This window comes from Rhinoraja longicauda, chromosome 39, assembly GCF_053455715.1.
Source record: "Rhinoraja longicauda isolate Sanriku21f chromosome 39, sRhiLon1.1, whole genome shotgun sequence".
Classification (NCBI taxonomy): Eukaryota; Metazoa; Chordata; class Chondrichthyes; order Rajiformes; family Arhynchobatidae; genus Rhinoraja; species Rhinoraja longicauda.
This window is the reverse complement of record NC_135991.1, coordinates 8,149,547-8,177,253: the sequence shown is the minus strand read 5'-3', so window position 1 is coordinate 8,177,253 and position 27,707 is coordinate 8,149,547. Positions and strand designations below refer to the sequence as shown.

The window sequence follows — 27,707 nt, the reverse complement described above, 5'->3', positions numbered from 1 at the left end:
TCTCTCCCCCCCCCTTCCCTCTCTCCCAACTCCATCCCCCTCAATCCCCCTTATTCTCCACCCCCCCTCCCTCCCTTCGCCGGAGATAGATTAAACTTTAAAATGTGAATAAGTTAAAAAAATAACACCGATTTCAATTAAACTTCCTCCATTCAATGAAACTTCCCCCCCCCCTCCTCTCCCCCATTCCCCCTTCCCCTCCCCCACTCCATCGCCCCTCCTCTCTCCCTCTTTCCCCCTCCCTCCTTCCCCTCCCTCCCAACTCCATCCCCCTCAACCCCCCCTTATCCTCCACCCCCCCTTATCTCTCCCCCCCTTCACCTCCCTTCCCCCCCCCCCACTCCATCCCCCTCAACCCTCCCTTATCCTCCCCCTCCCTCCACCCCCCCCCCCCTCCTCACTCCCCTCCTCCTTACCCCCCCCCCCTCCTTCCTTTCTCCGGGTGCTCCGGTTTCCTCCCCACACTCGAAAGACGTGCAGGTTTGTAGGTTAATTGGCTTGTTCCAGGCAATAGACAACCAGGTGCAGGAGTAGCCCATTCGGCCCTTCGAGCCAGCACCGCCATTCACCGTGATCATGGCTGATCATCCACAATCAGTGCCCCGTTCCTGCCTTCTCCCCATACCCCCTGACTCCGCTATCCTTAAGAGCACTATCCAGCTCTCTCTTGAATGCATCCAGAGAATTGGCCTCCACTGCCTTCTGAGGCAGAGAGTTCCACAGATTCACAACTCTCTGGGTGGAAAAGTTTTTCCTCATCTCCATTCTAAATGGTCGACCCCTTATTCTTAAACTGTGGCCCCTGGTTCTGGACTCCCCCCCAACATCGGGAACATGTTTCCTGCCTCTAGCGTGTCCAATCCTTTAATAATCTTACATGTTTCAATAAGATCTCCTCTCATCGTTCTAAATTCCAGTGTATACAAGCCTAGTCGCTCCAGTCTTTCAACATATGACAGTCCCGCCATTCCGGGAATTAACCTAGTAAACCTACGCTGCACGCCCTCAATAGCAAGAATATCCTTCCTCAAATCAGTGTTAAATCGTCCTGTGTGTGTGTGTGTCGGGTGATGCCAGTGTGCGGGGATTGCTAGTCAGGGCCAGTTTTCGCGCTGTATTTCGAAGCTGAACTAAACTGAAGCCACATTAACCAGGGGCTGCCTTTGCTTTTGCCTCGAAAGTAGACACAAAATGCTGGAGTAACTCAGCAGGTCAGGCAGCATCTCTGGAGAGAAGGAATGGGTGACGTTTCGGGTCGAGACCCTTCTTCAGACTGATGTCAGTGGACAAAGATAGGATGTGGTCGGAGACAGGAAGACTAGTGGGAGAACTGGGAAGGGGGAAGTGATGGAGAGGGAAATATCTGAAGATAGAGAAGTCGATGTTGATACCGCTGGGGTGTAAACTACCCAAGCGAAATATGAGGTGCTGTTCCTCCAATTTGCGCTAGGCCTCACTCTGACACTGGAGGAGGCCCAGGACAGAAAGGTCAGACTGGGAGTGGGAGGGGGAGTTGAAGTGCTGAGCCACCGGGAGATCAGGTTGGTTGAGTCGGACTGAGCGGAGGTGTTGAGCTAATACGTCTCTGGTCTCGCCGACGTAGAGAAGTTGACATCTGGAGCGGCAGATACAGTAGGTGAGGTTGGAGGAGGTGCAGGTGAACCTCTGTCTCACCTGGAAAGACTGTTTGGGTACTTGGATGGAGTCGAGGGGGGAGGTAAAGGGACAGGTGTTGCATCTCGTGCGGTTGCAGGGGAAAGCGCCCGGGGATGGGGTGGTTTGGGTGGGAAGGGACGAGTGGACCAGAGAGTTACGGAGGGAACTGTCTCTGCGGAGTATAGGAGCAAAGAGGTCCTTCTGCAGTTGTACAGGGCCCTAGTGAGACCGCACCTGGAGTACTGTGTGCAGTTTTGGTCTCCAAAATTGAGGAAGGATATTCTTGCTATTGAGGGCGTGCAGCGTAGGTTTACTAGGTTAATTCCCGGAATGGCGGGACTGTCGTATGTTGAAAGACTGGAGCGACTAGGCTTGTATACACTGGAATTTAGAAGGATGAGAGGGGATCTTATCGAAACGTATAAGATTATTAAGGGGTTGGACACGTTAGAGGCAGGAAACATGTTCCCAATGTTGTGGGAGTCCAGAACAAGGGGCCACAGTTTAAGAATAAGGGGTCGGCCATTTAGAACGGAGATGAGGAAAAACTTTTTCAGTCAGAGTTGTGAATCTGTGGAATTCTCTGCCTCAGAAGGCAGTGGAGGCCAATTCTCTGAATGCATTCAAGAGAGAGCTGGATAGAGCTCTTAAGGATAGCGGAGTCAGGGGGTATGGGGAGAAGGCAGGAACGGGGTACTGATTGAGAATGATCAGCCATGATCACATTGAATGGCGGTGCGTACAGGCTCGAAGGGCCGAATGGCCTCCTCCTGCACCTATTGTCTATTGTCTTTTGCCCAGAGTAGCTGAATCGAGGGCCAGAAGACATAGGTTCAAGGTGAAGGGGAAAAGATTTAATAGGAATCTGAGGGGTAACCTTTTTACACAGAGGGTGGTGGGTGTATGGAACGAGCTGCCGGAGGAGGTAGTTGAGGCTGGGACTATCCCAACGTTTAAGAAACAGTCAGGTACATGGATAGGACAGGTTTGGAGGGGTATGGCCCAAATGTGGGCAGGTGGGACAAGTGTAGGTGGGACAAGTGTAGGTGGAGGTGGGACAAGTGTAGATGGGACATGTTGGCCGGTGTGGGCAGGTGGGACTAGTGTAGATGGGGCATGTTGGCCGGTGTGGGCAGGTGGGTCTAGTGTAGATGGGGCATGTTGGCCGGTGTGGGCAGGTGGGACTAGTGTAGATGGGGCATGTTGGCCGGTGTGGGCAGGTGGGACTAGTGTAGATGGGGCATGTTGGTCGGTGTGGGCAGGTGGGACTAGTGTAGATGGGGCATGTTGGCCGGTGTGGGCAGATGGGACTAGTGTAGGTGGGGCATGTTGGCCGGTGTGGGCAGGTGGGACTAGTGTAGATGGGGCATGTTGGCCAGTGTGGGCAGGTGGGACTAGTTTAGATGGGGCATGTTGGCCGATGTGGGACTAGTGTAGATGGGGCATGTTGGCCAGTGTGGGCAGGTGGGACTAGTTTAGATGGGGCATGTTGGCCGGTGTGGGACTAGTGTAGATGGGGCATGTTGGCCGGTGTGGGTAGGTGGGACTAGTGTAGATGGGGCATGTTGGCCGGTGTGGGACTAGTGTAGATGGGGCATGTTGGCCGGTGTGGGTAGGTGGGACTAGTGTAGATGGGGCATGTTGGCCGGTGTGGGCAAGTTGGGCCTGTTTCAATAACGCAGGAAGGGGAGGGGAGATGGGAAGATGTGGCCGGTGCTGGGTGGCGGAACTGATGGAGGATTGCTCTTTGCCCCGGCAGGTACATCGTGTTCGAGGGGGAGGAAGGCCAAGATGCGGGCGGCCTGCTGCGCGAGTGGTACATGATCATCTCCCGGGAGATGTTCAACCCCATGTACGCGCTGTTCCGCACGTCCCCAGGCGACCGGGTCACCTACACCATCAACCCGTCCTCCCACTGCAACCCCAACCACCTCAGCTACTTCAAGTTCGTGGGCCGCATCGTGGCCAAGGCAGTCTACGACAACCGCCTGCTGGAGTGCTACTTCACCCGCTCCTTCTACAAGCACATCCTGGGCAAGTCTGTCAGGTAGGGATGAAGGAATGTGCGCGGGAGTGAGCGGGTTTATTGGCCAAGTACGAACGCATACAAGGAATGTGCCTTAGTTCTCCGCTCGCAAGCTTAGAAACATAGAAAATAGGTGCAGGAGTAGGCCATTTGTCCCTTCGAGCCTGCACCGCTATTCAATATGATAATAGACAATCGACAATAGGTGCAGGAGTTGGCCATTCGGCCCTTCGAGCCTGCACCGCCATTCAATATGATAATAGACAATATGGAGTTTAGAAGGATGAGAGGGGATCTTATCGAAACGTATAAGATTATTAAGGGGTTGGACACATTAGAGGCAGGAAACATGTTCCCAATGTTGGGGGAGTCCAGAACCAGGGGCCACAGTTTAAGAATAAGAGGTAGGCCATTTAGAACAGAGATGAGAAAAAACATTTTCAGTCAGAGAGTTGTGAATCTGTGGAATTCTCTGCCTCAGAGGGCAGTGGAGGACAATTCTCTGAATACATTCAAGAGAGAGCTAGATAGAGCTCTTAAGGATAGCGGAGTCAGGGGGTATGGGGAGAAGGCAGGAACGGGGTACTGATTGAGAATGATCAGCCATGATCACATTGAATGGCGGTGCTGGCTCGAAGGGCCGAATGGCCTACTCCTGCCACCTATTGTCTATTGTCTATAATAGACACACTGCCTCAATAGCTAGAATGTCCTTCCTCAACTTAGGAGACCAAAACTGCACACAGTACTCCAGGTGTGGTCTCACCAGGGCCCTGTACAACCAGAAGGACCTCCTTGCTCCTAAACTTAAATCCTCTCGCAATGAAGGCGTTTGGTCCATATCCCTCCCTCGAAACCCGTCCTATCCATGTACCTGTCTAAATGTTTCTTAAACATTGGGATAGTCCCAGCCTCAACTACCTCCTCCGGCAGCTCGTTCCATACACCCACCACCCTCTGTGTGAAAAAGTTACCCCTCGGATTCCTATTAAATCTTCTCCCCTTCACCGTAAACCTATGTCATAGAAACATAGAAAATAGGTGCAGGAGTAGGCCATTCGGCCCTTCAATCATGGCTGATCATCCAACTCAGTATCCCGTACCTGCCTTCTCTCCATACCCCCTGATCCCTTTAGCCACAAGGGCCATATCTAACTCCCTCTTAAATATAGCCAATGAACTGGCCTCAACTACCCTCTGTGGCAGGGAATTCCACAGATTCACCACTCTCTGTGTGAAAAAAAACTTTCTCATCTCGGTCCTAAAAGACTTCCCCCTTATCCTTAAACTGTGACCCCTTGTTCAGGACTTCCCTAACATCGGGAACAATCTTCCCGCATCTAGCCTGTCCAACCCCTTAAGAATTTTGTACGTTTCTATAAGATCCCCCCTCAATCTTCTAAATTCCAGCGAGTACAAGCTGAGTCTATCCAGTCTTTCTTCATATGAAAGTCCTGCCATCGCAGGAATCAATCTGGTGAACCTTCTCTGTACTCCCTCTATGGCAAGAATGTCTTTCCTCAGATTAGGAGACCAAAACTGTACGCAATACTCCAGGTGTGGTCTCACCAAGGCCCTGTACAACTGCAGCAGAACCTCCCTGCTCCTATACTCAAATCCCCTCGCTATGAATGCCAACATACCATTGGCTTTCTTCACTGTCCAGCTTCAAGTTTCTGGGCACTCACATTTTGGAAGACCTTACATGGTCCAATAACACTGCTGCGCTGGCCAAGAAGGCACAGCAACGACTTCTACCTGAGAACACTGAAGAAGTCTGGTCTACCCCAACAGCTGCTGACGACCTTCTACCGCTGCACCATAGAGAGCATCCTAACACATGGCATCCCTGTGTGGTATCTCAGCTGCACAGAGGTAGAGAGGAGGAGAGCTCTTCAGTGGGTAGTCCATAGAGCTCAGAGGACCATCGGAACACAGCTACCAGCCTTGGAGGGCATCTACAACACACGATGCCTCAGAAAACTCGCTGGAATTTAGTAGATGGAAACGTACAAAATTCTTGAGGGGTTGGACAGGCTAGACGCAGGAAGACTGTTCCCGATGTTGGGGAAGTCCAGAACAAGGGGTCACAGTTTAAGGATAAGGGGGAAGTCTTTTTGGACCGGGATGAGAACGTTTTTTTTCCACACAGAGAGTGGTGAATCTGTGGAAATCTCTGCCACAGAAGGTAGTTGAGGCCAGTTCATTGGCTATATTTAAGAGGGAGTTAGATGTGGCCCTTGTGGCTAAAGGGATCAGGGGGTATGGAGAGAAGGCAGGTACGGGATACTGAGTTGGATGATCAGCCATGATCATATTGAATGGCGGTGCGTACAGGCTCGAAGGGCCGAATGGCCTACACCTGCACCTATGTTCTATGTTTCTAAAAGCCACCAGCATCCACAAAGACTCCTCACACCCCTGCAACAGTCTGTTGGGGACCTCCACCATCGGGCAGACGATACAAGGCCTTCTACGCCCGCACCTCCAGACTCAGGAACAGCTTCATCCCCAGGGCCAGAGCTGCCATGAACCGGTCCGGCTGAGCCGGATGGTCACATCACACAGCGAACCGGCACAGATCTACTTGCACGTTATTCTGTCTTAAAACTGTTCCAATTTGTTTCATTGCGTTGTTTAAATTAATACGGACTAGCTAATTAATTTATTGCATCGTATGGGAGGCGCATTCCCAATCTCGTTGTACCCCTGTACAATGACAATAAAGATATATTGTATTAGACAATAGACAATAGGTGCGGGAGGAGGCCATTCGGCCCTTCGAGCCTGTACGCACCGCCATTCAATGTGATCATGGCTGATCATTCTCAATCAGTACCCCGTTCCTGCCTTCTCCCCATACCCCCTGACTCCGCTATCCTTAGAGAATTGGCCTCCACTGCCTTCTGAGGCAGAGAATTCCACAGATTCACAACTCTCTGACTGAAAAAGTTTTTCCTCATCTCCGTTCTAAATGGCCGACCCCTTATTCTTAAACTGTGTGTGGCCCCTGGTTCTGGACTCCCCCAACATTGGGAACATGTTTCCTGCCTCTAACGTGTCCAACCCCTTAATAATCTTATACGTTTTGATAAGATCCCCTCTCATCCTAAATTCCAGTGTATACAAGCCTAGTCATAGAAAATAGGTGCAGGAGTAGGCCATTTGGCCCTTCGAGCCTGTACGCACCGCCGTTCAATATGATCATGGCTGATCATCCAACTCAGTATCCCGTACCTGCCTTCTCTCCATACCCCCTGATCCCTTTAGCCACAAGGGCCACATCTAACTCCCTCTTAAATATAGCCAATGAACTGGCCTCAACTACCTTCTGTGGCAGAGAATTCCACAGATTCACCACTCTCTGTGTGAAAAAAAACGTTCTCATCTCGGTCCTAAAAGACTTCCCCCTTATCCTTAAGCTGTGACCCCTGGTTCTGGACTTCCCCAACATCGGGAACAATCTTCCTGCATCTAGCCTCCAACCCCTTAAGAATTTTATTTGTTACTATAAGATCCCCCCTCAGTCTTCTAAATTCCAGCGAGTGTAAGCCGAGTCTATCCAGTCTTTCTTCATATGAAAGTCCCGCCATCCCAGGGATCAATCTGGTGAACCTTCTCTGTACTCCCTCTAAGGCAAGAATGTCTTTCCTCAGATTAGGAGACCAAAACTGTACACGATACTCCAGGTGTGGTCTCACCAATGCCCTGTACAACTGCAGCAGAACCTCCCTGCTCCTATACTCAAATCCTCTTGCTATGAATGCTAACATACCATTCGCTCCAGTCTTTCAACATACGACAGTCCCGCCATTCCGGGAATTAACCTAGTAAACCTACGCTGCACGCGCATTGTATTGTATAGTTTAAGATCGTGTCACCTTGTTTTCCCTGGCAGGTACACAGACATGGAAAGCGAAGACTATCATTTCTATCAGGGCCTGGTGTACTTGCTGGAAAACGACGTTTCCACCTTGGGCTACGAGCTCACGTTCAGCACTGAGGTATGGCGGTGTTGCGACAAAGATTGACCTCCTGACCCCCGCCCTCGTTTATTCTCCGAGCCCAACATTAGCAAATGTGCAGGTGACACAAAGCTGGGTGGCAGTGCGAACTGTGAGGAGGATCCTATGCGCTCCTGGAGTTTAGAAGGACGAGAGGGGGATCTTATAGAGACCTATAAAATTATAAAAGGACTGGACAAGCTAGATGCAGGAAAAATGTTCCCAATGTTGGGCGAGTCCAGAACCAGGGGCCGCACAGTCTAAGAATAAAGGGGAGGCCATTTAAAACTGAGGTGAGAAGGAACCTTTTCACCCAGAGAGTTGAGAAAGGTTGAGAATTTGAGAAAGGACGTTCTTGCTATTGAGGGCGTGCAGCGTAGGTTCACCAGGTTAATTCCCGGAATGGCGGGACTGTCATATGTTGAAAGACTAGAGCGACTGGGCTTGTATACACTGGAATTTTGGATGAGTGGGGATCTTATTGAAACATATAAGATTATTAAGGGGTTGGACACGCTAGAGGCAGGAAACATGTTCCCAATGTTGGGGGAGTCCAGAACCAGGGGCCACAGTTTAAGAATAAGGGGTCGGCCATTTAGAACTGAGATGAGGAAAAACTTTTTCAGTCAGAGAGTTGTGAATCTGTGGAATTCTCTGCCTCAGAAGGCCAATTCTCTGAATGCATTCAAGAGAGAGCTGGACAGAGCTCTTAAGGATAGCGGAGTCAGGGGGTATGGGGAGAAGGCAGGAACGGGGTACTGATTGAGAATGATCAGCCATGATCACATTGAATGGCGGTGCGTACAGGCTCGAAGGGCCGAATGGCCTCCTCCTGCACCTGTTGTCTATTGTCCCTGTGAATGTCTCGGTATTATCACTCCGGTCTTTCCCCGCCAACGTCCTCGTTTGCTGCTTCAGTGTGTCCGCCCGTCCCCGCTCGATTCGCGGAGGGGGGGGGGCTGGGGGGGGAGAGAACCATCGACCGACGTTGCCCTTGCCTGCCCACAGGTGCAAGAGTTTGGCGTGTGCGAAGTGCGGGAGCTGAAACCAAACGGCTGCCACATCGTGGTGACGGAGGACAACAAGAAGGAGTACGTACATCTGGTGTGCCAGATGAAGATGACCGGTGAGTCGCGCCTGTTCCGAGCCCCATCTCGCGAGCCGCGGTGAAGAAAACCCTCGGCGCGGTCCCCTTCACCAGTCAGCGTGTCGAGGATAGACGTCGGGAGGTCACGTTGGTAGGAGAGAAGGTAGCGCAGCGGTAGAGTTGCTGCTTTACAGCGAATGCAGCGCCGGAGACTCAGGTTCGATCCTGACTACGGGTGCTGCACTGTAAGGAGTTTGTACGTTCTCCCCGTGACCTGCGTGGGATTTCTCCGAGATCTTCGGTTTCCTCCCACACTCCAAAGACGTACAGGTATGTAGGTTAATTGGCTGGGTAAATGTAAAAATTGTCCCTAGTGGGTGTAGGATAGTGTTAATGTACGGGGATCACTGGGCGGCACGGACTTGGAGGGCCGAAAAGGCCTGTTTCCGGCTGTATATATATGATGATGATGAGGTGCAGAAGGAGGCCATTCGGCCCTTCGAGCCAGCACCGCAGGACTGACATACGATGAAAGAATGGTTCGACTGGGCTTGTATTCACCGGAATTTAGAAGGATGAGAGGGGGATCTTACATCTAAAATTCTCAAGGGACTGGACAGGCTAGATGCAGGAGAAATGTTCCCCATGTTGGGGGAAGTCCAGAACCAGGGGCCACACACAGTTTAAGAATAAGGGGTCGGCCATTTTGGACTGAGATGAGGAAAAACTTTTTCACCCAGAGAGTTGTGAATCTGTGGGATTCTCCGCCACAGAGGGCAGTGGAGCCAAAGACAATAGGTGCAGGAGGAGGCCATTCGGCCTTTCGAGCCTGTACGCACCGCCATTCAATGTGATCACAGCTGATCATTCTCAATCAGTACCCCGTTCCTGCCTTCTCCCCATACCCCCTGACTCCGCTATCCTTAAGAGCTCTATCTAGCTCTCCTCCGCCCTCCCTCCTCCCCCTCCCTCCTTCTCCTCCCCCCCACTCCACTCCATCCCCCTCATCCTCCCTCTTCCCCTCCCTCTTCCCCTCCTCCCCACTCTATCCCCCTCAACCCCCCCCCCCCCCTCCCTAGGAGATAGATTTAAACTTTAAAATGTGAATAACTTTAAAAATATCACACCGATTTCAATGAAACTTCTCCCATTAGCACCAGAGGGACGACCGTGAGTAAGGTGGGCCTAAAATTGTCGTGCTATCGTGCACCGTTTTGGCTGCAGTTCAGGAACAAACGAACGAACAAACGAGTGTTTTAGTATATAGATGGGGAGAAAGCAGGATTCTGGATGGTCGGCCATGATCGTATTGAATGACGGTGCTGGGTCGAAGGGCCGAACGGCCTACTCCTGCACTGGTTCACCACAGATGCACGGTTCGGCATTTGGTGCAAGGTGAAGGAAGCATGCAGGTACAGCAGGCAGTGAAGAAAGCCAATGGCATGTTGGCCTTCATAACAAGAGGAGTTGAGTATAGGAGCAAAGAGGTCCTTCTGCAGTTGTACAGGGCCCTAGTGAGACCGCACCTGGAGTACTGTGTGCAGTTTTGGTCTCCAAATTTGAGGAAGGATATTCTTGCTATTGAGGGCGTGCAGCGTAGGTTCACTAGGTTAAATCCCGGAATGGCGGGACTGTCGTATGTTGAAAGACTGGAGCGACTAGGCTTGTATACACTGGAATTTAGAAGGATGAGAGGGGATCTTATCGAAACGTATAAGATTATTAAGGGGTTGGACACGTTAGAGGCAGGAAACATGTTCCCAATGTTGGGGGAGTCCAGAACCAGGGGCCACACAGTTTAAGAATAAGGGGTAGGCCATTTAGAACAGAGATGAGGAAAAACTTTTTCAGTCAGAGAGTTGTGAATCTGTGGAATTCTCTGCCTCAGAAGGCAGCGGAGCCAAAGGCAATAGGTGCAGGAGGAGGCCATTCGGCCCTTCGAGCCTGTACGCACCGCCATTCAATGTGATCATGGAGGCCAATTCTCTGAATGCATCCAAGAGAGAGCTGGATAGAGCTCTTAAGGATAGCGGAGTCAGGGGGTATGGGGAGAAGGCAGGAACGGGGTACTGATTGAGAATGATCAGCCATGATCACGGTGAATCCTATTGTCTATAAGTCCGATTGCGGGGAGAAAAACTCTGACCAGCCCTTTTTCCCCGTGTCTCTGGGCAGGTGCGATCCGGAAACAGCTGGCTGCCTTCCTGGAGGGCTTCTACGAGATTATTCCCAAGCGTTTGATATCCATTTTCACCGAGCAAGAGTTGGAGCTGCTCATCTCCGGCCTACCCACGATCGACATCGACGACTTGAAAGCGAACACTGAATACCACAAGTACCAGATCAACTCCATACAGGTGGGTCTCGTGGGCCTGTTTGTGGGCCCCTCCTCTCCTCACACCAGCAGATCCTTTGGCTGAAGGCTGTTCTAGGAGCAGAATTGGACCGTTCGGCCCTTCAAGTCAAGTCAAGTTTATTTGTCACATACATATACAAGATGTGCCGTGAAATGAAAGTGTCAACGCCTGCGGATTGTGCTAAACTACAAAACAGAATAGGAAAAAAAACGAGGGGATTTGAGTATAGGAGCAGGGAGGTTCTGCTGCAGTTGTACAGGGCATTGGTGAGATCACACCTGGAGTATTGTGTACAGTTTTGGTCTCCTAATCTGAGTAAAGACATTCTTGCCACAGAGGGAGTACAGAGAAGGTTCACCAGATTGATTCCTGGGATGGCGGGACTTTCATATGAAGAAAGACTGGATAGACTCGGCTTGTACTCGCTGGAATTTAGCAGATTGAGGGGGGATCTTATAGAAACGTACAAAATTCTTAAGGGGTTGGACAGGCTAGATGCGGGAAGATTGTTCCCGATGTTGGGGAAGTCCAGAACAAGGGGTCACAGTTTAAGGATAAGGGGGAAGTCTTTTAGGACCGAGATGAGAACGTTTTTTTTTCACACAGAGAGTGGTGAATCTGTGGAATTCTCTGCCACAGAAGGTAGTTGAGGCCAGTTCATTGGCTATATTTAAGAGGGAGTTAGATGTGGCCCTTGTGGCTAAAGGGATCAGGGGGTATGGAGAGAAGGCAGGTACGTGATACTGAGTTGGATGATCAGCCATGATCATAATGAATGGCGGTGCGTACAGGCTCGAAGGGCCGAATGGCCTACTCCTGCACCTATTTTCTATGTTTCTATATACAAGATGTGCCGTGAAATGGAAGTGGCAATGCCTGCGGATTGTGCTAAACTACAAAACAGAATAGGAAAAAAAACGTTTTAACACAAAAAATAAATGAATACAGTAAATTAAATGAGTCCCTGGTGATATGAGAGTTAACAGTCCTGATGGCCTGTGGGAAGAAACTCCGTCTCATCCTCTCTGTTTTCACAGCGTGACAGCGGAGGCGTTTGCTTGACCGTAGCGGCTGGAACAGTCCGTTGCTGGGGTGGTAGGGGTCCCCCATAATGTTGCTGGCTCTGGATCTGTACCTCCTGATGTATAGGTCCTGCAGGGGAGGCGGGAAGTGGTGTTAGGTGAATTGAATGGATTAAAGGCCGATAAATCCCCAGGGCTAGATCGGCTGCATCCCAGAGTGCTTAAGGAAGTAGCCTCAGAAATAGTGGATGCATTAGCGATAATTTTTCAACACTCTTTAGATTCTGGAGTTGTCCCTGAGGATTGGAGGGTAGCTAATGTAACCCCACTTTTCAAAAAGGGAGGGAGAGAGAAAACGGGGAATTACAGACCAGTTAGTCTAACATCGGTATAAGAAGGGTCTCGACCCGAAACGTCACCCATTCCTTCTCTCCCGAGATGCTGCCTGACCTGCTGAGTTACTGCAGCATTTTGTGAATAAGTCTAACATCGGTAGTGGGGAAAATGCTAGAGTCAGTTATTAAAGATGTGATGGCAGCACATTTGGAAAGTGGTGAAATCATCGGACAAAGTCAGCATGGATTTATGAAAGGCAAATCATGTCTGACGAATCTTATAGAATTTTTCGAGGATGTAACTAGTAGAGTGGATAAGGGAGAACCAGTCGATGTGTTATATCTGGACTTCCAGAAGGCTTTCGACAAACTTAAAGCACACGGTATTGTGGGTTCAGTATTGATGTGGATGGAGAACTGGCTGGCGGACGGGAAGCAAAGAGTAGGAATAAACGGGTCCTTTTCAGAATGGCAGGCAGTGACTAGTGGGGTACCGCAAGGCTCGGTGCTGGGACCCCAGCTATTTACAATATATATTAATGACTTGGACGAGGGAATTGAATGCAACATCTCCAAGTTTGCGGATGACACGAAGCTGGGGGGCAGTGTTAGCTGTGAGGAGGATGCTAGGAAGCTGCAACGTGACTTGGATAGGTTAGGTGAGTGGGCAAATACATGGCAGATGCAGTATAATGTGGATAAATGTGAGGTTATCCACTTTGGTGGCAAGAACAGGAAAGCAGACTATTATCTGAATGGTGGCCGATTAGGAAAAGGGGAGATGCAACGTGACCTGGGTGTCGTGGTACACCAGTCATTGAAAGTAGGCATGCAGGTGCAGCAGGCAGTGAAGAAAGCCAATGGTATGTTGGCATTCATAGCGAGGGGATTTGAGTATAGGAGCAGGGAGGTTCTGCTGCAGTTGTACAGGGCATTGGTGAGACCACACCTGGAGTATTGCGTACAGTTTTGGTCTCCTAATCTGAGGAAAGACATTCTTGCCATAGAGGGAGTACAGAGAAGGTTCACCAGATTGATTCCTGGGATGGCAGGACTTTCATATGAAGAAAGACTGGATAGACTCGGCTTGTACTCGCTGGAATTTAGAAGATTGAGGGGGGATCTTATAGAAACGTACCAAATTCTTAAGGGGTTGGACAGGCTAGATGCAGGAAGATTGTTCCCGATGTTGGGGAAGTCCAGAACAAGGGGTCACAGTTTAAGGATAAGGGGGAAGTCTTTTAGGACCGAGATGAGAAAAAAATTCTTCACACAGAGAGTGGTGAGTCTGTGGAATTCTCTGCCACAGAAGGTAGTTGAGGCCAGTTAATTGAGGTTCAGCTCAAACTCCATCATCAAGTTTGCTGATGACACTGTGGTGGTGGGCCGGATCTCCAACAACGATGAGAAGGCCTACCGGGAGGAGGTGGCTGATCTAGCACTCTGGTGTCAGGACAATAGCCTCCTCTTGAATGTCACTAAAACAAAGGAGCTGATTGTGGACTTCAGAAGGGCTAAACATCCAAGGACGTACACGCCACTGGAGATAAATGGGTCTATTGTGGATAGGGTGAGCAGTTTCAAATACTTGGGAGTCCGCATCGCAGAGGATCTGACGTGGGCAACGCACATTGCCGCACTGGTGGGTAAGGCTAAGCAGCGCCTTTACCACCTTAGACAACTGAGGAAATTCAGAGTGTCGCTGAGGACCCTTCATTGCTTCTACTCTGGGGCTGTAGAGAGCATCCTGTCCGGCAACATTACAGTCTGGTTTGGGAACAGCTCTGCCCAGGACAGGATGGCCCTGCAGAGAGTAGTGCGTTCGGCAGAACGCACCATGGGAACTACACTCGTCCCCCTGCAGGACCTATACATCAGGAGGTGCAGATCCAGAGCAAGCAAGATCATGAGGGACCCCTGCCACCCCAGTAACGGACTGTTCCAGATGCTACGGTCAGGCAAACGCCTCCGCTGTCACGCTGTGAAAACGGAGAGGATGAGACGGAGCTTCTTCCCACAGGCCATCAGGACTGTCAACTTTGATAACCCCAGAGACTACATTTTTGTCGACACTTTTTGTGCTATGTTTAGTAACTTATTAACTTTATTTATATGCTGTAGCTGTAATTCTTTTTGTGCACAACCCGCAGGCATTGCCACTTTCATTTCACTGCACATCGAGTATGTGTATGTGACAAATAAATTTGACTTGACTTGACTTGATATTTAAGAGGGTGTTAAATGTGGCCCTTGTGGCTAAAGGGATCAGGGGGTATGGAGAGAAGGCAGGTACAGGTTACTGAGCTGGATGATCAGCCATGATCATATTGAAGGGCCGGCTTAAAGGGCCGAATGGCCTACTCCTGCACTTATTTTCTATGTCTCTATGACCCGCTGAGTTACTCCAGCACTCTGTGAAACGTCACCCATTCCTTCTCTCCAGAGATGCTGCCTGACCCGCTGAGTTACTCCAGCACTCTGTGAAACGTCACCCATTCCTTCTCTCCACAGATGCTGCCTGACCCGCTGAGTTGCTCCAGCGCTTTGTGTCGTTTGTTTAGTCCCGAGCGGGCTGTTTGGTCTGATCGCGGTGTGGTAATGATTGCGAGATTCTCTCCCGCCAAATTCTCTGGGGTTGGTGAAGCCCGTATAACGTCTGCCATTCCCCCGCCTGTACCCCACAGATCCAGTGGTTCTGGCGGGCACTCCGCTCCTTCGACCAAGCCGACCGTGCCAAGTTCCTGCAGTTCGTCACGGGCACCTCCAAGGTTCCCCTGCAGGGTTTTGCGGCTCTCGAAGGCATGAACGGGATCCAGAAATTTCAGATACACCGGGACGACCGTTCGACTGACAGACTGCCCTCTGCCCACACTTGGTGAGTGCCCACTGTGTAACTGTGGTGTGAACTGTGAGGAAGACGCTATGAGGTTGCAGGATGACTTGGACAGGTTGTGTGAGTGGGCGGATGCATGGTAGATGCAGTTTAATGTGGATAAGTGTGAGGTTGTCCACTTTGGTGGTAAGAATAGGAAGGCAGAGTATTATCTGAATGGTGTCAAGTTAGGAAAAGGGGACGTACAACGAGATCTGGGTGTCCTAGTGCATCAGTCACTGAAAGGAAGCATGCAGGTACAGCAGGCAGTGAAGAAAGCCAATGGCATGTTGGCCTCCCACACTCCAAAGACGTACAGGTATGTAGGTTAATTGGCTGGGTAAATGTAAAAATTGTCCCTAGTGGGTGTAGGATAGTGTTAATGTACGGGGATCGCTGGGCGGCACGGACTTGGTGGGCCGAAAAGGCCTGTTTCCGGCTGTATATATATGATATGATATGATAAGAGGAGTTGAGTATAGGAGCAAAGAGGTCCTTCTGCAGTTGTACAGGGCCCTAGTGAGACCGCACCTGGAGTACTTTGTGCAGTTTTGGTCTCCAAATTTGAGGAAGGATATTCTTGCTATTGAGGGCGTGCAGCGTAGGTTTACTAGGTTAATTCCCGGAATGGCGGGACTATTATATGTTGAAAGACTGGAGCGACTAGGCTTGTATACACTTGAATTTAGAAGGATGAGAGGAGATCTTATCGAAACGTATAAGATTATTAAGGGGTTGGACACGTTAGAGGCAGGAAACATGTTCCCAATGTTGGGGGAGTCCAGAACAAGGGGCCAGTTTAAGAATAAGGGGTCGGCCATTTAGAACGGAGATGAGGAAAAACCTTTTCAGTCAGAGAGTTGTGAATCTGTGGAATTCTCTGCCTCAGAAGGCAGTGGAGGCCAATTCTCTGAATGCATTCAAGAGAGAGCTGGATAGAGCTCTTAAGGATAGCGGAGTCAGGGGGTATGGGGAGAAGGCAGGAACGGGGTACTGATTGAGAATGATCAGCCATGATCACATTGAATGGCGGTGCTGGCTCGAAGGGCCGAATGGCCTCCTCCTGCACCTATTGTCTATTGTCTACCCCCTCAGTCTACGATGCAATAGAAAAAACACGAAACGTGAACTTAAAGTGACGATTGGAAAGATTGGAAAGACTGGGCTTGTATTCACTGGAGTTTAGAAGGATGAGAGGGGGATCTTATAGAGACGTATAAAATTATCAAAGGACTGGACAAGCTAGATGCAGGAAACATGTTCCCAATGTTGGGCGAGTCCAGAACCAGGGGCCACACAGTCTAAGAATAAAGGGGAGGCCTTTTAAAACTGAGGTGAGGAGGAACTTTTTCAGTTGTGAATGTGTGGAGTTCTCTGCCACAGAGGGCAGTGGAGGCCGATTCACCGGATGGATTTAAGAGAGAGTTAGATAGAGCTCTAGGGGCTAGTGGAATCAAGGGATATGGGGAGAAGGCAGGCACGGGTTACTGATTGTGGACAATCAGCCAAGATCACAATAGACAAGCCGAAGATAGAAACATAGAATATAGGAGCAGGAGGAGGCCATTTGGCCCTTCGAGCTTGTACGCACCGCCAATCATTGTGATCATGGCTGATCATCCACAATGGGTAACCCGTGCCTGCCTTCTCCCCATATCCCTTGATTCCACTAGCCCTTAGAGCTCTCCTTGTCGTTGTACAGTTCGTACAATGACAATAAAGGCATATTATTATTATTATTATTATCTAACACTCTCTTAAATCCATCCAGTGATTTGGCCTCCACTGCCCTCTGTGGCAGAGAATCCCACAAATTCACAACTCTCTGGGTGGAAAATGTTCCTTCCCACCTCAGTTTTAAATGGCCTCCCCTTTATTCTGAGACTGTGTGACCCCTGGTTCTGGACTCGCCCAACATTGGGAACATGTTTCCTGCAACTAGCTTGTCCAGTCCTTTGATAATTTTATACGTCTCTATAAGATCCCCCTCTCATCCTTCTAAACTCCAGTGAATACAAGCCCAGTCTTTCCAATCTTTCCAATCGTCACTTTAAGTTCACGTTTCGTGTTTTTTCTATTGCATCGTAGACTGAGGGGGTAGACAATAGACAATAGGTGCAGGAGGAGGCCATTCGGCCCTTCGAGCCAGCACCGCCATTCAATGTGATCATGGCTGATTATTCTCAATCAGTACCCCGTTCCTGCCTTCTCCCCATACCCCCTGACTCCGCTATCCTTAAGAGCTCTATCCAGCTCTCTCTTGAATGCATTCAGAGAATTGGCCTCCACTGCCTTCTGAGGCAGAGAATTCCACAGATTCACAACTCTCTGACCGAAAACGTTTTTCCTCATCTCCGTTCTAAATGGCCGACCCCTTATTCTTAAACTGTGTGTGGCCCCTTGTTCTGGACTCCCCCAACATTGGGAACATGTTTCCTGCCTCTAACGTGTCCAACCCCTTAATAATTGTATACGTTTCGATAAGATCCCCTCTCGTCCTTGTAAACTCCAGTGAATACAAGCGCCAGTCTCGGAGGGAAAACTCACGGGGCGAGCGTGCAGACTCACGGGGCGAGCGTACAAACGCACGGGGCGAGCGTACAAACGCACGCACGGGCGGCACCCGCGGTCGGGACGGAAGCCGGGCCTCTGGCGCCGTGAGGCAGCGGTTCTGACCGCCATTTTGTTCCGTCCGCAGCTTCAACCAGCTGGACCTGCCCGCCTACGAGAGCTACGAGAAACTCCGTCACATGTTGCTCCTGGCGATCCAGGAGTGCTCGGAAGGATTCGGCCTGGCCTGAGCCTGCCTGCCCGGACGTACGGACGGACGGACGGACGGACGGAGCGAGCGGCGGAGGTGTTGAAGAAAAAGGAAGGAAGAAAAAAAGAAGAGCAGGCAGTACACGAGGGGGAGATTTTTTTAAAAAAGAAACGTGACTGTAAAAGGCGCATAAACTGGCTCTCCTCGGACTGTCCTGGTGGGCCTCGCTTTAAGAAAACACACCACGTCGCGCGTGACAGAGAGAAAAAAAGTGCCCGCTGAACTCGTGGAGTGCGTCTCACGGATGGGGGGGGAACTTACTGACTTTGGAAAACTTTTCTTTTGCGAATTCTCGGGCGCCACCTCTCCCTCCAACCCCCCTCCCCCCCCCCTCCCTCCCACCCACCCCCCTCACCTGTCAGGTTTTGCGATTTTCCCCTGTGTTTGCGTGCACGTGTTGTCTTCTTGCCCTGCCCCAGCGACGGTGAATTGAAGCAGGATTTCCCCTCCGAGCGCAAGAATCTCCGACTCCCATTCAATGTCACATTCTTTTTGTTTTCTCGTGGCACTGTACCTTTTTAAAGAGAATCTTTTCGTTTCTTTTTTTCTTCTTCCCGCTTCCTCTCTTTCGTTGCGTTTGTCTCTGCTACGTCCGTGCGAGTACTGAAGATGTAAATAAATATTTCAGGAGTGTCGAGCCACAAAACCGCCCTCTTTAAGTCCAGCCAGCGGCAAGGGGGCAGAGAACCGACCGGGAGAGGGCAAAGGGTTGATTTTTGTTGTTGTGAATCATGGGACGATGTTGGCTTCTAACTGGACCCCTGTACAATCGTAAGGTAACAAAACACACGCACACAGGCACGAAAACAGCTACGGAATAAAGATTTTAAACACCGCTGAGGGCGGGCGAGGGGTGACAGAGGACGGGGAGGGGTGAGAGGGGGGTGGGGGGGGGGAAATAAAAGATAGTTGTAAAATATGTGCAAAAACATAAAGTCAGTCGCCAAGTTCATGGATTTTTTTTCATATTTATTCGTTTAGATTTTTTGGAAATTCTGGAATAAATAAAAAAGCTAAATTCTACATTTGAATTGTTTAAACAACAAAAACAAAAAAAAGGTGAGCTTAATTTTAAAAAAAATTAAAAATAAGGGGATTTTCGAGATCTGAATTATTAGGAGGCTCCTGAGGTCTGAGATTTTCAACCGTGACCACTTTCATTTTTGCCGGTGGCTTCAGGCGTGCGTGCGAGAGAGGAGAGGAGGAGAGAGGTTCTGTTCTGCCCAAGAATACTTTGGACAAAGGATAAAAAAAAAATATACAAAGAAGATTCATTAAAGGTTTAGTTTGAAAAATATTTTTAGTCTGTCATTCTGTGTCGGGCGTCGAAGAGATTCGGAGGAAAATTCTTTCTCGACTTGTCATATTGCGTGGGATTGTCATCTGGAACTGAGGGAGGGAGGGAGGGAGGGAGGGAGGGAGAGAGATTGAGGGTGTTTCAGGTGTAGGTGAGTCAGACAAAACACAATCCACTTCCTCCCCCCCCTCCCCGCCACAAACCGGTGGGCCGAATGGCCTGATTCCATGCTGCATCTCGGAACCAAACTCGCACGAGATCGATCAATCGATCGATCAATTAATCGATCAATCGATCGATCAATTAATCGATCAATCGATCGATCAGCCCATTTTAGATTTTTTTTTTAGATTTAGATTTAGAAATACAGCGCAGAAACAGGCCCTTCGGCCCACCGGGTCCGCGCCGCCCAGCGATCCCCGCACACTAACACTGTCCGACACCCACTAGGGACAATTTTTTACATTTGCCCAGCCAATTCACCTGTACGTCTTTGGAGTGTGGGAGGAAACCGAAGATCTCGGAGAAAACCCACGCAGGTCACGGGGAGAACGTACAAACTCCGTGCAGACGGCGCCCGTAGTCGGGATCGAACCCGAGTCTCCGGCGCTGCATTCGCTGTAAGGCAGCAACTCTACCGCTGCGCCACCGTGCCGCCTGTGACGGAAACATAGAAACATAGAAAATAGGTGCAGGGGAGGCCATTCGGCCCTTCGAGCCAGCACCGCCATTCACTTATCACGGCTGATTGTCCACAATCAGCAACCCGTGCCTGCATTCTCCCCATATCCCTTGATTCCGCTAGCCCCTAGAGCTCTATCTCACTCTCTCTTAAACCCATCCAGTGATTTGGCCTCCACTGCCCTCTGTGGCAGAGAATCCCACACATTCACAACTCTCTGGGTGAGAAAGTTCCTTCTCACCTCAGTTTTAAATGGCTTCCCCTTTATTCTAAGACTGTGTGTGGCCCCTGGTTCTGGACTCCCCCAACATTGGGAACATTTTTCCTGCACCTAGCTTGTCCAGTCCTTTTATAATTTTATACGTCTCTATAAGATCCCCCTCTCATCCATCTAAACTCCAGTGAATGCAATCCTAGTCTTTTCAATCTTTCCTCATATGACAGTCCCGCCATCCCAGGGATCAATCTGGTGAACCTACGCTGCACTGCCTCAATTACAAGGATGTCCTTCCTCAAATTAGGAGACCCAAACTGTACACAATACTCCAGACGTGGTCTTACCAGGGCCCTGTACAACTGCAGAAGAACCTCTTTACTCCTATATGCAGAAGAACCTCTTTACTCCTATACTCAGAAGAACCTCTTTACTCCTATATGCAGAAGAACCTCTTTACTCCTATATGCAGAAGAACCTCTTTACTCCTATATGGAGAAGAACCTCTTTACTCCTATATGGAGAAGAACCTCTTTACTCCTATACTCAGAAGAACCTCTTTACTCCTATAGAAGAACCTCTTTACTCCTATACTGTGATTGAATGGCAGAATGGACACGGTGGGCCGAATGGCCTGATTCTGCTCCTAAAACTTATGAAGAGAACTAGCCCTATCTAAACTCCAAATGTTCAGACAACAGGCCTTTCACTCTGGTCGGGAGAAATGATTCCTTTCTCGGGACATTTGTGCGTGCACTTGCAAGGAATTTGGGCTCCATCTCGTACATCGTCCCCTTTTAAAGTGTCGCAGAGCAGCCTTGTCAAAGTGCCAGGGCCCCTGATGGTTTAAGGCCGTAAGTACTAGGAGTAGAATTAGGCCGTCAATCTGAGGGAGAGGGTCCCGACTGAAATGTTGGCTGTTTGACACGATCGCCTTCATTGGAAAGGCGTCGTGTTGCAGTTATTAGATTGCACTTGGAGTAGATCGTAGGCTTTGGGGATGCAGCGTGGAAACGAGACCTCCGAGCCCGCCGAGCCCGCGCCGAACAGCGAACACCCCGTACACGAACACTATCCCGCACACTAGGGGACAATTCGCAACTTCCAGAAGCCGAGGAAACCGGAGAAACGTCACGGGGAGAACGTACAAACAGCACAAAGTCTACGCTACTTTGAAGGTTGAATTGCTTTTAATAGGCCCTCGGAACGAAGCCGTTCCGGAACATGGACATTGCGGTTTTTAGGCCCCTGCACCTTCTTCCCGAAGGCAGGGGTGGGGAGAGCGTGCGGTCAGGGTGGTGTGGGTCTCTGATGAAGCTGGCTGCCATTTTGAGGCGTCAACTCTGGTAGATCCCTTCGATGGCGGGGATGTCAGAACTCGTGATGGTCCCGGCGTTCAGAGGTTGGGACTGTCCGGCAATGGTGCCAAGCTCAGAAAATGTGACTTCGTTTCGTTTCGAACAGCGAGACACAATGAACAGCTTTTTCTCGCGAGCTATCCACTCAGCATGACCACAATCGAGCCGTCCACAGGATATAGGATTAACGTTCAGTGCAAGAGAAAGTCAATAGACAATAGGTGCAGGAGGAGGCCATTCGGCCCTTCGAGTCAGCACCGCCATTCATTGCGATCACGGCTGGTCGTCCCCAATCAATAACCCGTGCCTGCCTTCTCCCCATAGCCCTTGATTCCACTAGCCCCTAGAGCTCTATCTAACTCTCTCTTAAATCCATCTAGTGATTTGGCCTCCACTGCCCTCTGTGGCAGAGAACTCCACACATTCACAACTGAAAAAGTTCTTCCTCACCTCAGTTTTAAATGGCCTCCCCTTTATTCTAAGACTGTGTGTGTGGCCCCTGGTTCTGGACTCGCCCAACATTGGGAACATTTTTCCTGCATCTAGCTTGTTCAGTCCTCTTATAATTTTATACGTCTCTATAAGATCCACTCTCGTCCTTCCAAACTCCAGTGAATACAAGCCCAGTCTTTTCAATCTTTCCTCATATGACAGTCCCACCATCTTAATCTGTGGCCCCTGGTTCTGGACTCCCCCAAGTCCGATTGGAGATAGTTTGACATAGAAACATAGAAAATAGGTGCACGAGTCAGCCATTCGGCCCTTCGAGCCTGTACGCACCGCCATTTAATATGATCATGGCTGATCATCCAACTCAGTATCCCGTACCTGCCTTCTCTCCATACCCCCTGATCCCTTTAGCCACAAGGGCCACATCTAACTCCCTCTTAAATATAGCCAATGAACTGGCCTCAACTACCCTCTGTGGCAGAGAATTCCACAGATTCACCACTCTCTGTGTGAAGAAATGTTTTCTCATCTCGGTCCTAAAAGACTTCCCCCTTATCCTGAAGCTGTGACCCCTGGTTCTGGACTTCCCCAACATCGGGAACAATCTTCCCGCATCTAGCCTCTCCAACCCCTTAAGAATTTTACATGTTTCTATAAGATCCCCCCTCAGTCTTCTAAATTCCAGCGAGTACAAGCCGAGTCTATCCAGTCTTTCTTCATATGAAAGTCCTGCCATCCCAGGGATCAATCTGGTGAACCTTCTCTGTACTCCCTCTAAGGCTAGAATGTCTTTCCTCAGATTAGGAGACCAAAACTGTACACAATACTCCAGGTGCGGTCTCACCAAGGCCCTGCACAACTGCAGCAGAACCTCCCTGCTCCTATACTCAAAGCCTCTTGCTATGAATGCCAACATACCATTCGCTTTCTTCACTGCCTGCTGCACCTGCATGCCTACTTTCAATGACTGGTGTACCACGACACCCAGGTCTCGTTGCATCTCCCCTTCTCCTAATCGGCCACCATTCAGGTAATACTCTGCTTTCCTGTTCTTGCCGCCAAAGTGGATAACCTCACATTTATCCACATTATACTGCATCTGCCATGCATTTGCCCACTCACCTAACCTATCCAAGTCACTCTGCAGCCTCCTAGCATCCTCCTCACAGCTAACACTGCCCCCCAGCTTCGTGTCATCCGCAAACTTGGAGACGTTGCATTCAATTCCCTCGTCCAAATCATTAATATACATTGTATATAACTGACGGTCTCCAACGAGGTAGATGGGAGGTCGGGACCGCTCTCTAGCTGGCGAGAGGGCGGTTCGGTTGCCCGAAACTCTCCCTGAATCCGGTGGTAAGTATTGAAACCTCTGTGGCCTTCTCGCCCGATGGGACTGGTCCACGATTCTGCTGCTGGCCTTGCCGAGGCTGCGTGAGGGGTGGACGGAGTCGATGGTCTTGCGCGATGGTCCGCCGATTCTTCGTAGCCACGGGGAACGTTGGCCGCCCGCGCCGGAGATTCCTCGCCTCTGTCGGGCGGCGTTGTCAAAGGTTGAGTGGATTCCACCATTGGAATAGCACTGATAATCCCGGGTGAGTTACACTTATGGAGGGCATTTATTTGGGGGTTAAAGTGATAAGAGTCCTGCATGACCTTCGCTCAGCCCGCCCGAACCTACCCGATCTCCCAGTTGCCAAACACACTAATTTCCCCTTCCCTCAGAAGGCGGCGGAGGCCAATTCTCTGAATGCATTCAAGAGAGAGCTAGATAGGGCCCTTCAGGATAGCGGAGTCAGGGGGTATGGGGAGAAGGCAGGAACGGGGTACTGATTGAGAATGATCAGCCGTGATCACATTGAATGGCGGTGCGTACAGGCTCGAAGGGCCGAATGGCCTCCTCCTGCACCTATTGTCTATTCCCACACTGACCTCTCTGTCCAAGACCTCCTCTGTCCAGGGACCCCGACAGACCTTTCAGGTTAGGCAGAGGTTTGTAGAAACATAGAAAATAGGTGCAGGAGGAGGCCATTTGGCCCTTCGAGCCTGTACGCACCGCCATTCATTGTGACCATGGCTGATCATCCACAATCAGTAACCCGTGCCTGCCTTCTCCCCATATCCCTTGATTCCACTAGCCCCTAGAGCTCTATCTAACTCTCTCTTAAATCCATCCAGTGATTTGGCCTCCACTGCCCTCTGTGGCAGAGAATTCCACAAATTCACAACTGAAAAAGTTCCTTCTCACCTCAGTTTTAAATGGCCTCCCCTTTATTCTTAGACTGTGTGGCCCCTGGTTCTGGACTCCACCAACATTGGGAACATTTTTCCTGCTTCTAGCTTGTCCAGTCCTTTTATAATTTTATACGTCTCTATCAGATTCCCCCTCTCATCCTTCAAAACTCCAGTGAATGCAAGCCCAGTCTTTCCAATCTTTCCTCATATGACAGTTCCGCCATCCCGGGGATTAACCTGGTGAACCTATGCTGCACTGCCTCAATAGCAAGGACGTCCTTCCTCAAATTGAACCCCGAAACATCACCCACCCCTTCTCTCCACAGATGCTGCCTGTCCCGCTGAGTTACTCCAGCTTTTGTGGCCTGTTGTCCCTTTGCTCGATTAAACATTGGCTTCACGATAGAATCAGAGATGCTGGAATGTGCACACAAGGAACTGTAGGTGCTGGTTTAACCAACAACAAAAAAAGACACAAAGTGCTGGAGTAACTCAGCATCTCTGGCGAGAAGGAATGGGTGGCGTTTCGGGTCGAGACCCTTCTCCAGAGGTATTTATGATGTATGTGGACAGGTACATGGATTGGGAAGGTTTGTAGGAAGATGGGCCAAACGCGAGCAGGTGGGACTGGTTTAGATGGTGGGCCTGGAAGGGTTGGGCCGAAGGGCCTGTTGCTCGCGGTGTGATACTGTTTTTATTTCAGGTTTACTGGAGCTGCGGGATTTATTCTTCGAACTAGGGGATGGTCTAGTTCGGGACTATTACTGGAATTGGTGGATCAGCCATTGGAGAGGTAGGTTACTGCCTTTGAGGTAGGTTATTGAGTGCACCAGCCATCCACAACAAAGTAGGCCGTTTAGCGATGCATCAGGCCGAATATAGGCACAAAATGCTGGAGAGACTGGACTCGGTGGGCCGAATGGCCTGTTTCCACTTAGTATATCTCCAAACTAAACTACTGTGTGAGCGGGCGGTGAAGGACCGGCACGGACTCGATGGGCCGTAGGGCCTGTTTCAGTACCGAGCCGTGACATCACCGAAGGCCGCCCCCTGTGACATCACTGAGGGCCGCCCCCTGTGACATCACTGAGGGCCTCCCCCTGTGACATCACCATGGGCCGCCCCCCTCTGTGACATCACTGAGGGCCGCCCCCTGTGACATCACCGCGGGCCGCCCCCCCCTGTGACATCACAATGGGCCTCCCCCCTGTGACATCACCGAGGGCCTCCTCCGATGACATCACCAAGGGCCGCCCCCCCCTGTGACATCACCGAGGGCCGCTCCCCTGTGACATCACCAAGGAGCCCACTGTGACATCACCGAGGGCCGCTCCCTGTGACATCACCGTGGGCCGCCCTCTGTGACATCACCGAGCGCCCCCCCCATGACATCACCCCCACCCATGGGTCCCGCACCCAAACAGTGTTGGTTCACAGTTGGGTGAAGTCGGGACAACAGTTGCCGGTCGAGGGCCAGCACAGACCCAGTGGGCCGAAGGGCCTGTTTCCCCACTGGTATCTCCGAACCAAATCCGCCTGGGAAGGAGTGGGTGGGGGGAGGGAGGGGGGGGAGGGCCGGCACGGACACAGTGGGCCGAATGGCCTGCCTCTTCGCTCTATCGGCCACGATGAAAAGTTCCACCCACGTTGAACGCAGAAGGATGAATGAGTTGGAGGTGTGTAGATAGGAGTAGAATTAAGCCATTCGGCCCATCAAGCCATAATGTTGGCCTTCATAACAAGAGGAGTTGAATATAGCAGCAAAGAGGTCCTTCTGCAGTTGTACAGGTCCCTAGTGAGACCGCACCTGGAGAATTGTGTACAGTTTTGGTCTCCAAATTTGAGGAAGGACATTCTTGTTATTGAGGGCGTGCAGCGTAGGTTTAATTCCAGGCTTGTACTCGCTGGAATTTAGAAGACTGAGAGGGGATCTTATAGAAACATATAAAATTCTTAAGGGGTTGGACAGGCTAGATGCGGGAAGATTGTTCCCCATGTTGGGGAAGTCCAGAACCAGGGGTCACAGTTTAAGGATAAGGGGGAAGTCTTTTAGGACCGAGATGAGAAAACATTTCTTCACACAGAGAGTGGTGAGTCTGTGGAATTCTCTGCCACAGAAGGTAGTTGAGGCCAGTTCATTGGCTATATTTAACAGGGAGTTAGATGTGGCCCTTGTGGCTAAAGGGATCAGGGGGTATGGAGAGAAGGCAGGTACGGGATACTGAGTTGGATGATCAGCCATGATCATATTGAATGGCGGTGCAGGCTCGAAGGGCCGAATGGCCTACTCCTGCACCTATTTTCTATGTTTCTATGTTTCTATGAATGCATTCAAGAGAGAGCTAGATAGAGCTCTTAAGGATAGCGGAGTCAGGGGGTATGGGGAGAAGGCAGGAATGGGGTACTGATTGAGAATGATCAGCCATGATCGCATTGAATGGCGGTGGTGGCTTGAAGGGCCGAATGGCCTCCTCCTGCACCTGTTGTCTATGTTTCTATGTTAGTACCCCGTTCCTGCCTTCCCCCCCCCACATCCCTCGATTCCGTTAGACCCAACAGCTAAATCTAACTCTCTCTTGAAAGCATCCAGTGAATCGGCCTCCACTGCCTTCTGTGGCAGAGAATCCCACAGATTCACAACTCTCTAGGTGGAAAGGTTTTTGCTCATCTCAGTCCAAAATGGCCGACCCCTTCTTCGGCTCGAAGGGCCGAATGGCCTACTCCTGCACCTACTCTCAATAGACAATAGGTGAAGGAGTAGGCCATTCGGCCCTTCGAGCCTGTACGCACCGCCATTCAATATGATCATGGCTGATCATCCAACTCAGTATCCCATACCTGCCTTCTCTCCATACCCCCTGATCCCTTTAGCCACAAGGGCCACATCTAACTCCCTCTTAAATATAGCCAATGAACTGGCCTCAACTACCTTCTGTGGCAGAGAATTCCACAGATTCACCACTCTCTGTGTGAAAAAAACGTTCTCATCTCGGTCCTAAAAGACTTCCCCCTTATCCTTAAACTGTGACCCCTTGTTCTGGACTTCCCCAACATCGGGAACAATCTTCCTGCATCCAGCCTGTCCAACCCCTTAAGAATTTTGTAAGTTTCTATAAGATCCCCCCTCAATCTTCTAAATTCCAGCGAGTACAAGCCGAGTCTATCCAGTCTTTCTTCATATGAAAGTCCTGCCATCCCAGGGATCAATCTGGTGAACCTTCTCTGTACTCCCTCTAAGGCAAGAACGTCTTTCCTCAGATTAGGAGACCAAAACTGTACGCAATACTCCAG

General features: G+C 50.3%; 1 protein-coding gene across 1 annotated transcript in view; it reads left to right on the top strand.

The window, feature by feature from the left end:
- Positions 1–19,477, top strand: part of LOC144611183 (E3 ubiquitin-protein ligase HUWE1-like) — a 231,474-nt gene extending 211,997 nt beyond the window's left edge. Inside the window, 6 exon segments of the mRNA XM_078430236.1 lie at positions 3,416–3,703; positions 7,581–7,686; positions 8,695–8,812; positions 10,949–11,130; positions 15,172–15,362; positions 18,058–19,477. Coding sequence (XP_078286362.1) covers positions 3,416–3,703; positions 7,581–7,686; positions 8,695–8,812; positions 10,949–11,130; positions 15,172–15,362; positions 18,058–18,160 — 988 coding nt within the window. The 3' untranslated portion in view covers positions 18,161–19,477.
- Positions 19,478–27,707: the final 8,230 nt, after the last annotated feature.